At 46.7% G+C, this 14,008-nt stretch overlaps 1 protein-coding gene across 4 annotated transcripts in view; it reads left to right on the forward strand.

Moving 5' to 3' along the window:
* The window catches only part of GFRA1 (GDNF family receptor alpha 1), a 255,364-nt gene that overhangs the window by 177,209 nt on the left and 64,147 nt on the right, over positions 1 to 14,008 (forward strand). For all 4 annotated transcript variants that reach the window (XM_067024579.1, XM_067024580.1, XM_067024578.1 and 1 more), the window contains one exon: positions 3,947 to 4,283. In XM_067024579.1, the coding sequence (XP_066880680.1) occupies positions 3,947 to 4,283 (337 nt within the window). The remainder of the gene's footprint in view (positions 1 to 3,946; positions 4,284 to 14,008) is intronic.

Consider the following 14,008-nt stretch of genomic DNA (forward strand, 5'->3'; position numbering starts at 1 on the left):
AACATGATTTGCAAATATTTTCTTCCATTCCATAAGTCACCTTTTCATTCTGTTGATGGTTTGCTTTTCTGTGCAGAAGCTTTCTAGTTTGATGTAATTCTACTTGTTTATTTTTTGTTGTTATTGCTTGTGTCATATCCAAAAAATCATTGCCAAGACCCATGTCAAGGGGCTTTTTTCCAGGCCAGTTTTTTAAAACATGTGTATTATATGGAGAACTTTCAGAGAGAAATAAATTTTCTGGACCTCATGTGTTAAGTTTATTTTTATTATAATTTTATTTGAAGTTTATAAACAAAACTATCAGCTCTTCTTCTTTGCTTTTATACAATTATAAAGGCAACACACACCAGTTAGATAGGAACAAAACTTTTAAAACAATGAAATACAAATTAATAACAAATTTAATATGAGGAATGATATTGTTTTGCTGAAACTAAATTGATGCTTACAATCAGGATGTAGTTCTCTGTTTCAGCATGAGTTCTTTTGAGTTTGATAGACCTACATTACTGGGTGCCATGTGATGACTTAATTTTTCTGTCATTTTTCTCCATTTGAACTTACATGAACCGTTTGTTCATATATCCCTGGCTACATCATTTAAGTATTAAGTCAACCTGTATGCCTCCATTCTTTTCTTTTTAGCCAGAGATCATAAAATATCATTGAACACCAATGCAAGTGAAATTGTGTTCCAATATCTAGCCTTAAGGGCTTAATCCAGATGATACAGAACTTGGTCATATTAATTTATTTTAGATTATCACTCCAAAATGTGTAATTTAGAAATCTCCTAGCTAGCTGTAGACCTTCAGGAATATCAATCACTGTTGCCAGTGGGCCCAACAGCACATCATTAGAAAGTCTCAAAAGAGGAAAAGGCTAGAAGTGTCACCAGAGCCTGGTAGAGGCCCTGGTGATCTGTCAGGACACATGGTGAATACTTCACTCCTTGAGTGCTTAAGTGCCTGAGTGTGAAAACAGAGGAGCAAGAGAGAAGCCACTTGGGGAAAATCATGTTGGAGAAAATGCACCAGGTGTGCTTGTTAAACCAGCAGGATGTACATGCAGCTGCTGGCTTCCTGCACTGCTCACCTAAGAAGGGCTGAATGTCGTGTTTATTGCCTTCCCCATTAAATTGTTGAATTCAGATGTCATAGGCAGAAACACGCACCTGGGGCATCATAAAATACTGCTTATAGTGCCAGGCTATATCTTTGTGATTCCAGCATATTGGGTTTTCTTAAAGCAAGGCACGCCATCAGTAGACCAGGGAGAGTTTTTCATTTCCTGAAATGTTGAACTTGTTGTGTCTGTTCCTCTTTTCTTGTATAAAATTTTATTTTATTTTAGTAGAACATTTAACATGAGATCTACATTCTTAACAGGTTTCTTTTTTCATTTTATTGAAGTATAGTTGATTTACAGTGCTGTCGATTTCCGAAAAGTGACTCAGCCTTACACATATATACATTCTTTTCCATATTCTTCTCCACCATGGTTTGTCACAGGATACTGAATATAGTCCCCTGTGCTGTACAGTAGGACCTTGTTGTTTATCCATCCTATATGATAATAGTTTTCATCTGCTGATCCCGAACTCCCATTCCTTCTCTCCCCTACCCCTCCTCCTCCTTGGCAACCACAAATCTGTTCTCTATGTCTGTGAGTCTGATTTTGTTTTGTAGATATGTTGATTTGTATTATATTTTAGATTGCACATATAAGTGATATCATATGGTATTTGTCTTTCTCTTTCTGACTTAGTTCACTTAGTATGATAATCTCTAGGTCCCAATGGGCAGAAGACCTAAATAGGCATTTCTCCAAAGAAGACATACAGATGGCCAAGAGGCACATGAAAAGATACTCAACATCACTAATTATTAGAGAAATGCAAATCAGAACTCTACAATGAGGTACCACCTCATACCAGACAGAATGGCCATCATTAAAAAGTCTATGAGTAACAAATACTGGAGAGGGTGTGGAGAAAAGGGAAGCCTCTTACACCATTGGTGGGAATGTAAATTGGTGCAGCCACTGTAGAAAACAGTATGGAGGTTCTTCAAAAAATTAAAAACAGAGCTGCCAGATGAACCAGCGATCCCACTCCTGGGCATATACCCAGACAGAACTGTAATTCGAAAAGATGCGTGCACCCCTATGTTCATAGCAGCACTGTTTACAATAGCCAAGACGTGGAGACAACCTACACGTCCATCGACAGATTAATGGATAAAGAAGATGTGGTTTATATATACAATGGAATATTACTCAGCCATCCAAAAGAGTGAGATAATGCCACTTAACAGATTTTTAAGTGCACAATACAGTATTGTTAAGTGTAGGTGTGATGTTGTACAGCCCATCTCTAGAACTTATTCATCTTGCATCACTGAAACTTTATACCTCTTGCATAACAACTCCCCATTTCCCCCTCACCTCAGCCTCTGGCAACTACCATTCAACTCTCTGCTTCTGTGAGTTTGAGCGTTTTAGATCCCTCATATACATGGAACCACTCCGTATTTGTCCTCCTGGGACTGGCTTATCTCACTTAGCATAATGTCCTCAAGGCTCATCCATGTTGGCAGGTTTCCTTCTTTCATTTAAGGCTGAATATCCCATGTGCCTTTTAGATACTAAATGCACTGCCCTGTCTTTTGGTCCCACCCAACCCAGCTAGACTCTGTCTCCTCTCTTGCTAATTCTCAAAGGCTTTCATGGTCCCCATCAACTGGGCACATAAAGAGAATGAAAGGGGGTTTCAGAACCCATGAAGGGGCTGAGGCCTGAGCAGGAATTTGCTGGGGATTGAACCCCACGATTGTGTGGTGCTTGTCTGCTGCCCTCTTGCTGTCTCCGGAGGGTCCCTGCTACACCTAATTATCAATTTTCTATGGGCCATCTCATAACTTGGCTCTAGGAGGTTTTTCCATCACTTCGCCTCGCTTGGTAAGACCTATATTATGGGAAATGAGCTTAATTTCCCTTGTCCATTCATCTTTTAACTTTGCCCGTTAGCCTTGGCCCTGCCAGCGCACCCCAGTGAGCCCTGCCTCTTCCGTGCTTTCTCTCCAGGCCTCTCCGTGGGCAGCCTGGCAGTGGACAGCGCTGGTTTCTCTGACGGCATGAGCACAGAGGGCTTGGACAGAAGGCAACATATGTTTTGTGAGATTCCTAAGGCATATGGTTTGTAAGCCCATTGAAATTCTATCCAAAATACTAACTAAATTTTTCTAATCTGCAACCTCAGTACTCATAGATCCCAAATTTTCTATGCAGTAAGTTAAATGGTCATTGAGGTTTGCAAATTTTTATGTAATTTATTTCTGGTTTTCTTCCAGTGGCCTGTGAGCTAGAACTTAAATACAGCTTTGATGTAGTTGCTTCTTCCTGTTTAGAGAGCTAGCATAATATTTTGTCTTCTGGGCTCAAATAACCATGCAATTACTCTGTAATCATATAGTAATTAACATGTACTATGTGCATTTATTACATAATTATATTCCTGGAGGTTGCATGGCAATTATACTTACATTCGGCATATCATTTTATATATTGTATAATAAACAAGTATATAATTTGTTGCTTTTTTCTTTTATCCTAATTTCAACTTACCAACCAGGAGCTGGAAACTTGTTCTCCTGTTGCCTTGTTTATATGTAGTCAGACAGCTGCCTGAGCTCCTTTGGCCTTACTCAGTACCTCCTAATTATACATCTGAGACGATGCTAGGAGCTTGTGTGCTGCCGTGGGCTCGCAGCCTTTGTGCCCCTGATACTTTCTCATTGTCATGAACTCATTAAGTTATTAGCTTCAAGACGCAGAGTTGATCCGAGCTGCCAGCACTGCCAGGTGAATGGCCAGATCTCCATGAAAGCAGAGCAGCCCCAGCACACAGCCCTGTGATCACGCCTGCCTTTCTCTCCTTTTGCAGTGGAGCACATCCCGAAAGGGAACAACTGCCTGGATGCTGCCAAGGCCTGCAACCTGGACGACACCTGTAAGAAGTACAGGTCCGCGTACATCACACCGTGCACCACCAGCATGTCCAACGACATCTGCAACCGGCGCAAGTGCCACAAGGCCCTCCGGCAGTTCTTCGACAAGGTCCCGGCCAAGCACAGCTACGGGATGCTCTTCTGCTCCTGCCGGGACGTCGCCTGCACTGAGCGGAGACGGCAGACCATCGTGCCGGTGTGCTCCTACGAGGAGAGGGAGAAGCCCAACTGCTTGAATTTGCAGGACTCCTGCAAGACGAATTACATCTGCAGGTAAGCGCGCGTGCCGGCAGCCTGGTGATTAACGAGGTGGTGGAGAGAACCTTTATGCTGCTTCAGTGGCCAGGCTTCTATTTTCTGAATTTCTGCAGGGGGGCGGGGGAGGGGAGTCATTGGGATGTGGATGGGCCGAAACCTGACCTCTGTCTCCAGCACGAGGTTCTTCAGCAGCTGATCAGCCTTTTGTGCTGAGGAAGGTTCCCGTCTTTAACCTGAGGAAAGCTTTGAGAGGTGCTGGAATGAGGTCAATAGGACTTTGTAAGTGCAGAGGGTCACCTGAGCCCAGGTGAGCTTGAAGGCATGTGCCCCCTCTGTTAGACCTGAGAGCTGCCAGGGGTCAAAAGCGTTAAGTAAGTGGGGTAACAGGTGCTGGAAATACGGGAGCTCTTGTCATCAAGGTCAGAAAACTGGAAGAGAGCAGCGAGAGGGAGGGATGGAGCTGTGTCCGGCCCCGAAGAGGAGAACTTCCAGAATGCCTGGGTCTGTTCTGGGCCATTCAGTCGACGACGTGGCTGAGAATAGATGCCTTCCATGCTTCTGGATCTCAGCCCCCATCGAAACCTGGCTGTGTTGTTGAAAAGAGTCACTTCCTTTTCCTTTTTGGCCATTTGTTAATTTATTTTAACGTTTGAAGGACTCCATGAATATATTCTATATGTTGTTGTTTTTGTTTTTTTAAAAAAAGTAGAAAAGAAGAAATATAGAATTAGTAGAGGGAAAGGGAACTTTCCTCTTGCTCTCAACCATCGCTGTCAACAATTTGATGTGAGTCCTTCCAGAACTTTGGGTTGAATTCATTGCTGACCGAAGCAAGTAGATTTTGATAAGCAGAGACTTGACTCTTTGCAGCCTGAGGCAATGCGGGTGCTGCATTCAGAGCACAGGGTGGATGCTGAGTTAGACATGCAGACGGGGCATCATGGGACAACACCTGTACTTTGCCCCCAGGATAGAGCCAGGAATCTTCACATGCCATTGCTGACAAAATCCTATGCACTTGATAAATGTTCACAGGTGGACAAGTAGATGAGGGTGTGACTTGGTGTTTGTTTTCTTGTAAGTTTCCCGTTTCTAAAGAGCAGAGGGCAGGGAAACAACTGTCTGATAGTTTGAGGATTCTGGTAAGCTGAGTTTTGTCAGTTTAATGAGTGGAGTCCCATTCTTTCCTTAGACTAGCTCTAATAGTGACCAAAGAAAAATAAAAGTCCTTGTTATCTGTAGAACTCCCTCATGCTGAAGATTTTCCGGGAGTAGTATCCCTCCATTTTTTTCCAAGTTGGAAGCTATCTGAGGAAGAACTCAAATGGCCGAGCTTGTCTTGGGAGGAGTCAGGTGCTCAGGCAATGCAACTTCTCCAAAGACTCTTCCTCACCTTCACGCCCCTCTTCCACTGAGACCCTCTTAACTGAGGGCTAGGATCAGGGATCACTGTGCTCTGAGGATCCTGAGGAAGAGGCAGGACCTCCTCGAGGCTATAATCTGGGGAAGCCAATCAGCCAGGGACTCTGAGAACCCCCTGCTCGAGATGAATATGGTGAGGACAGGACCAAGGAAGAAGCTGTGGGAGCTTAGCCTGGCATTAGGATGCCAGGGAACAGAGAATAGGAAGACCTGTCCTCTGAAGACCCCAAGTTCCTGTGTCCCTTTAGTCTTTGAGCTGAGGAATCCCTCTGCTAAATGCAGGACTTTCCAGGGTCTTCCTTGGCTTGAAGCCGGACAGCCCCTCCCTGTCTCTACAGGAGACATTATCCTGTTCACTGATGGCTCCAAGCCCGGAAGCCTGGAGATGGGAGGCTGCTGTCAGGGGAGGGAATGGAGCAGTGCGTGAGCCCTCTGTCCACTGGACCATGGCTGGCAGGAGGAGAGAGCATGGTGATGGAGCCTTTCCTTGTCTTCTCACGAGGTCTGTCTTGCACGTGAGGTCCAGAGAAGGCTCCTGACACCGCCTGTGCAGGCTCAAAGCCCACCGTGAGGGGTCCATTTGCATTACCTGGCGTGCTCTCTAAAAAGAGAGAATCCTTGGAGAGTTGGTGTGAATTAGTCGAATCAGATTGCTTCCCTGCTAAGCTGTGGTGAGAAACAGCTGGAAGTTTGGGAACTCGGGGTGTTCTGAGGAGGTGGCAGGAGGAATCTGCAGATAATGGGATGGTTTGGGTCCTGTTTGGGGACCAGACTGGTTCCAGGAACTGGTTGTGTTGAGGCAACCCAAGTAGCATAGCGTGGCCTCAGCTGATGGGGCAGAAAGGAACAGGGGACAGTAGGACAGCCCTCACCTAATGACTGACTGTGCCTGGTCACACCAGGGTCGGGCTGTGGTGACAACAGCCACCAGGCAGTGGGGTGAAGTCGAGCTGGACTGGAAGCTGTATCCAGAAGCAGTCTCTGTGCTGCTGCCCGATTCCTGGCTCTGGGATGTTTGGGAATCCAGATCCTAGACTCTCTAGGGCCCTCCCAAGTGAAATCTGCCTCCGTGTGATTGGTGGGTTTTATACCGTCTCGAGTCTTCTCTGAGAAGGTGAATCAGTGACTTCCCCTGGTGTTACCTGTCCTTAAGTTATTTATCCTGTGATTTCTTCCCAGAGCCTGAACTTATTACTCATGATTACCCCCTCCCTGTCAGATGTGGTAAATGTAATTTAAGCCGCTAGGTAGGCTAGCGGTGTTTTCTTTCATCAGGTTTTATTAATCTTGCCTTTAATTTTATGCCTTTTATTGTATCTCTTCTCAGTCCATCTCGGTGAAGCCCTTGTAGTTACTACTACATAGAGCAGCACCTGGGGCTTCTGCAGGGTTTCATGTTAAAGCTGCTCTGACCCAGACCCATTTGGAGGGACGGAGGTACCCCCAATGGGATGACTAAAGGACCGATTTGAATATCCCCAAAGGGAAGGGATAGCAAGAGGGAAAATCGCTTCCTAAAAAGCATATTCTTTGAAAGCTCACATTTCAAATGCTCCATTGCCATCTCAACATCAGGGACTCAAAGAGCTGCTGAAGTTCATTAAAACCTCCCTGCACTTAGTGTTTTCCAACTCGAAGCACACAGGTTTCCTTCCCCAGGGTCCAGCGGTGCCTCTGTGCAAAACCTCTCTCCTGCGTTGTGCCTTCCAACAGAGGAGAGATGCAACTTTAGCTTTTCCTTTTGACTTTGTTTTCTTTTCTCCTTTTCCCTCTTAGGGAAGCTGACAGGTTTCTTTCCTCTTGGGGTGGTTGGGGACAGGTGAGAGCTTGGCTGTTTAGGCCTCCAAGCTTGTCTGCAGAAAAGCAAACGCGGAGGTGTTATTAGAAGGGTGTGATGAAATTAAGAGCCTCCAGTTCTTCCCCTGAAGCACAGTGTCTCCCATGCTACTTGTCCTCCGGTTGCTTTCCTTAGTGCCTGGAAGGATGTCAGGATGGGGTTTGGTCCTAAAGGAAGCATCTTCCTTTATTCCCGATGCAAGTGGTTGACCTGTGGGTTTAGCTGCTGCCACACGGTGTCGCTGTTGTGGACAGCCCAGAGGTTGCTTTGTGGTTTGGTGACTGTGCCCTTCTTGGTCATGCTGCACCTGCAGTACAGGTGCTGCATCTTGGGTGCAGAGTAACACCTCTTAGTTCATACTCAGCATGCAGCCACTATTTCCCAAAGTGTGACATATTGCCCTGGGGGCTGGGTCCTAAGGGGTTCCCGCCAGAGCCAGCCCTCCAACTTGAACACACAGTATCTCAGACTCTCCCTTTCCTGGCAATGTATCCTAGATGGATTTGAGTGTTGTATTTGCATTTTTTCTCTCTTTCTTGTTTTATTGTGGTAAGAACACAACGTGAAATCTACTCTTTTAACAGCTTTTTAAGTGCACAATATGGTATTATGTATAGGTACAATATTGTACAGTAGATCTCTAAAACTTACTCATCTTGTATAACTGAAGTTTTATTCCCACTCATCAGAAACTACCTTACCAGGGGATAAGGGGGGGGGAATAACTTAGGAGATTGGGACTGACATATGCACACTACTATATATAAAATAGATAATTAATAAGAACCTGCCGTATAGCACAGGGAACTCTACTCAGTCCTCTAATGGCCTATATGAGAAAAGAATCTAAAAAAGAGTGGATATAGGTACATGTATAACTGATTCATTTGCTGTACACCTGAAACTAACACAGTATTATAAATCAACTCTACTCCAATAAAAAGTAGAAAAAAATAAAGAAAAAAACTACCTGCTTATCCATCCCCCTAGTTCCTGGCAGCTACAATTCTGTTCTTTGCTTCCACGAGTTTCAGGATTTTAGATACCTCATGTAAAGTGGAATCATGCACTATTTGTCCTTCTGTGACTGTTTTATTTCACTTAACATAATGGCCTGCAGGTCAACCCATGTTGTTCCATATTGCTTTCTTAAGGCTTAAACAGTGCTTGGTCTAGGGTACCTCACAGCTTTCGGAAAGATTCTGATAATGCTGAACCTCAAAAGGGAAGGGATCAGGGCCTCTGCCCTCTGTCTCCAAGGCTTTTTTGCCCAGCCCCTCCCCCACCGAGATTTACTTGCTCTTCCTGATGCCCAGGCTCTGTATCCTCATTGTTTCCAAGAGCGGTAGCTTTGACCAAGTGACCAAGTACATATGGTTCTACCTTTCCCCAGGGACTGAGGATCCTGGAGACCTGGTTTTTTTGTTGTTGTTGGTGGTGGTGGTGGTGGTGGTTTTTTTTGGCTTTCTTTTTTGTTTGTTTGTTTGGTTTTTTGGATTTTTTTTTTTTTTTTTTTTTTTTTTTTTTTTAGCACAGCCAAGGAGATCTCCCTTGGTATAGCTCCAGAAGAACAGCGTATGTAATTTTCAAAATTCTGCCCTAGCCAGCACCGCATTTTCCACACTGAGGCTGACCCTATTATACTTAGAGGAAACACGTTGTTGTTAATTTGTTAACTGGGACAGCTGGGGAAACATGTCACAAGACCATGCAGCAAATTTCTTCTCCAGTAACTTACTTGGTCTGACAGTGTTAGTGCACCTTTAAAAGGTGAGGAATGTATTTCCTTTGCTTGGAATCAGTCCTTTTTTGCACAGTAAACTGTGGCTCTTAGAGATCGGGGACATCCTCTGCTGTTTGGGCTACATTCCTGAGTTGAAAACTGGATTCTACATCACTGTATCCGGGCCTGTCTTTTTTTTTTTTTTTTTTTTTTTTTTGCGGTACGCGGGGCTCTCACGGTCATGGCCTCTCCCCGTTGCGGAGCACAGGCCCCGGACGCGCAGGCTTAGCGGCCATGGCTCACGGGCCCAGCCGCTCCGCGGCACGTGGGATCCTCCCGGACCGGGGCACGAACCCGTGTCCCCTGCATCAGCAGGCGGACTCCCAACCACTGCGCTACCAGGGAAGCCCCCGGGCCTGTCTTGACACGTGGCAAAGTGCAGGAGAAAATGGCTCAGAGGATAATTAATGCCTAAAACTAGAAGGGTAGATTAATTTGGCACTCAATTTTATTTTACGCTGATTCATTCACAAATGGAAATCAGCAGTTAGACAATGCAAACTTCTGAACCATGGAAAGAAAGATTCGGGAATATGAGAAAATACAAGTAGAACATTTTCCAGTTCATTTGAGCAGTTTTCATTTCAGATGATTACATGGGTGTCTTTAGCGATGCAGAGTGCTGAATAGCTCGTTCTTTAATGCACCCCACCTGCGCGAGCTGCTGCCCCCCCCCCGCCCTCCGGCTGCCCCATCTCTTGACTGGAGGCCCCCTGGACTCCTGGTGAGGTAGGGGGCTCCTGTGTGTGTACGGTGATTCATTAAGCAAAAGGCACGGACGTCTGCCAGCATCTGCTGGATGGGGGGAGGAACGCGCCTCCCAGTGGATCCTCCAAACCTCCACCCCCCAACCTGTGCATCCACTCTGCACCAGCTAATCAGGGTCTGAGCTCACCGCCTCCCTGGCTAACAGGGGTAACCTGAGCTGTGAATCAGGCGGGAACCTGCTGCAACTTGCTCCATCTTGTTGCCTCCTATCTCTTTCCTTATCTCTCCTTTGGCAGGGACGGGTGTGAAGCCATTTGTCTGTTCCTGCTGGAGCCTGTGGCTAGAAAACGCCTGTCCAGATTTACTCAGCATTCTCACTCTCCCCAGCCAGCCCCTCGTGGCGCCTGCCCAAGCTCAGGGGCTCCACTTCCTTCCCCTCACCCCTCCCCTCAGCTGCCCACGTCCTCACCAGAGTCACATGGGCCACTCTTGGCCCTGAGACCGAGAGATTCACACGCTCCTTTACATTTATACATTCTGCCAGCTATTAGAACCACGTGGACAGATGGAGTCTTGACAGCAGAACTGTCTTTTACTGCCTTTGAGTATGAAAGTGCAGGGAAAAGGAATGGAACTGTATCCGCCAGAAAGCCCGAAGAGAGCCCCGTATTTCTTTGGGGGAGGAGGTGTCATAGTGGAGGGTCTCAGGACCCATATTCAGAGTGGGCCTCAGCAGGTGAGAAGTAGGGTACATCAAGCAGAAAGAAGGCGCTCAGTTTTGGGAGGACATAGTGAAGGGAGCGGGAGGTGGAGGTCTGGGGTCTGTCCTAGAGGCACAGAAGGAGAAAAACTAGTGTGATATAAAGGCAAGAGGTTGAGGGCCTCCGGTGCCATGTTGAAGCGTTGGATTTTATCCTGCAAGGGGCAGGGGGAGTGAGATATGATCAGCTGGACCTCAGAGAGTGCCCAGGTGGCAGTGTGGGGCAAGGATTGGGGTGGGGAGAGGCCAGGAGGCCAGATAGGACGTGCTTGCAGTGGACCAGATGAGGGGTGACCAAGAGAATAGAGTTAGCACATAGGAAATCTATCCACCCATCTACCCACCCATCCATCCACCCATCCACCCATCCATCCATCCATCCATCCATCCATCCATACATCCATACATCCATACATCCAAACAGCCGGTCTGCAGTTACTGTGCCAGGAGAAAGACCTGGCTCCTCACCGGCCGTGCAGAAAAGAAGGCAGGTGCACATACAGTCGTTATAGCCTGGTGTGGGAGTCTGTGGTCAGGAAGGTACAAAGTGCTGCGGGAGGACAGAGATAAGAACAACCAACTTGGCCTTGGCCTGGAGGGTCAGCAAGGCTTCCTGGAGAAGCTGTCATCTGAGCTGGGCTGGAAGGACGAGAGGCATGGGGGAGACCACCAGGGGTCGAAACGGGACAGAGGCCCAGGGCTGTGGATGTGAGGAAGATGTGGGAGCAACAACCCGTTTACTGGGTTTGAATGAGAGGCACTGCACCCCGTGATCTCAGCCCACGTGCAGGAGCTAGGAACCAGCCTGATCTTGCTAACACCATCTCTGGTTTCCGTCATTCTTTCCCAATGACTGTCTTTCATGACAAGAATACAATGTTCTTACAGCCTGCAGCCTTCCTACTTTTAGTCCCAGACAGGCAGAATGATAATCCTGTCCAGCTTTGGATCTGGATGCTCTTTATGGCTCAGTAACTAAGACAGCGTCAGTTTTAAAGATAGTTTTCACCGAGCGTTAGGACATAATGTCCGTCACAGCCTCCTAGCACCACTTAAAACATTACAAAAGAAAAAAAGCTACTCAGATAATATGTGGTCGTTAAGTTCTTACTTTAATTTCCTTTTGAGCATTCATTGCTTATTATAGAGTGGTTTCTCTGTGACAGCTCACTGATTGCAAGAGTCATTTCTACAAACAGGAAAAAAATCTTTCCAGACCACACTGGTTTTCTTCTTCTTATTAACTCAGTCATTTACTCAGGCACATTCACTGAGCACGGTCTGTCTGACTCGAGGGTCCTAGGTGTATAAGTCATGTGACCGTTACCCAGGAGCTCCCACGAACCTGGTTGCTTGGACTCTGCAACTCCCTGCTGAAGTGTCACTGGAGTTTAGAGTCCTTGACCCTCACTTCCCCCCAGGCAGCAGATATCAGGGACCTGGCTGTGTATCTCATGGGAGATGAATTCTCTACTGTCACAGAGCGACAACCAGCTCTAAACAACCCATGGTTATGTCACCGGGTGGGGGGGGGGTCATCCAGGTGTTTGCCTTCCTACCTTCTCCTTGCCCTCTGGCCATTTCATTAATCATAGGAAAACTTCCATTCTGTGGATTGCATCTTGAATGCAGTGCTGATAAAATGTGCGGAGGGTGGCAGTGGGGTGGGGGGGGGGTGCGCTGAGAAGCCTGGAATTGTTCCCAGCAGATGTGCTGAAGTGGGAGTGGGTGGGGACTTGAAGGAAGTTTCTGGAGCCCAGATTTCAGGCCACTTTGTCTAAGACCCCAGCTGATCCCCTCTGTTGCTTTGTGCAGCTTGTTCCTCTTCAAAGGGGCCCCTCCTGCTCCACCCAGTGAGCATTTCACGTGCTAGGACCCATGAAGTTCCTCAGCAGGGTAAACTAGCTCCCCGCTCAAGTCTAGACCGAAACCCAACCATACAGATTTTACAGTCTCTTTTTTTTTCTTTCAAGGGAAGGGGATGCCTCCATTTTATATCGTTCTCGTTTTCAAATGTGCTTTATCCACGGAGCAAAGAGTGGGGGAAAGGGAGATCCCGGTATTCCTAGAGGGCTGCCCCCTTATCCAGACTAGCATCCTTTGGGGTCCAAGGGCATCCCATGCTGGCTGGCATGCTGGCCCCTTAGGCTGAGGCTGTTACCTCACTGTCCCGGCCTCCACAGGACACAAGACTTCTTTTGATCATGCATGGTTTGCAGTTGACGTAAGTTCCCATAGCCTATGACCCGGAGCTGTCTCATTTTTGTGCAGGGTAATCTGCACACACACCCCCACCACCGGTGGCTGTCGTGTATGATTAGAGCCCGGGTCTCACAGCCAGGCTTGAAGTCCTGCTCCACCCAAGGAAACCCCAGCCCCCCGCTCAGGCACTACCCCAAGTTAGATATCCTGCAGTCACGTTGGCACTTACATTTCTACGAGGCATTTCCAACTCAGTGAATGGGAAATTGCTCTGTGATTTCCGAAAGCAATTAATTACGCAGAAAATTTTACATCCAAGAAAAACAAGAATTTAAAAGAACCATCAATGTGAAAAGTACCACACCAAGCTGGAGCTGGGACTTTTTTTTTCCTTCCCCAGTAACTGTCAATGTGTTTGTGAGGGAGGCAACGCTGGGCTCGCATCCTGGTTATGATGGTTCTAGAACATGGGCAGCTCGTGGCCTCAGTTTTGCATCTACAAAGGGAGGTAACGACTCCATCTTCACAGGGCAGCCTTGAGAATTAAATGTGATATCTCTGCAAAGGCATCAGCGCAGTGCCTGCCACCTAACAAAGCAAAGACTCAATAAATATGTTTTCACTTTCCACAAGTTTTGATCACAGAGGACAAAGAAAGCTCATGATTCCAAGTAACAGCATCCCCCCACCATCCCTGCTCCAGTAGCAGACAGAGACCTTTAAAGTAGGATTTGTGGGTGGAAGGGGTAGATTTTTACTGCTTTACACTTTTATGCACCCACAGCATTAAGCGGCACATGGAAATTCCAACTCCATTATGTGAAGCTGTGTTGCTAAGCTTTGTATATCACCATCTTTTCAGTTGGTACCATTAGGGAACGATGGGGGGTAGAGGCGGTGGTAGACAAAGTCCAGAGGTGTTTGGACCATGTATCACCTCAAGAGCGTTTCTGTCTAGAATAAACAATTATCAGCGTACAAAGATACCCACTGAGACGTGGATGGAGCTGGCCACGAGTTTGTTGGGC

The sequence above is a fragment of the Kogia breviceps genome, chromosome 2 (genome assembly GCF_026419965.1).
Source record: "Kogia breviceps isolate mKogBre1 chromosome 2, mKogBre1 haplotype 1, whole genome shotgun sequence".
NCBI classification, from domain to species: Eukaryota; Metazoa; Chordata; class Mammalia; order Artiodactyla; family Physeteridae; genus Kogia; species Kogia breviceps.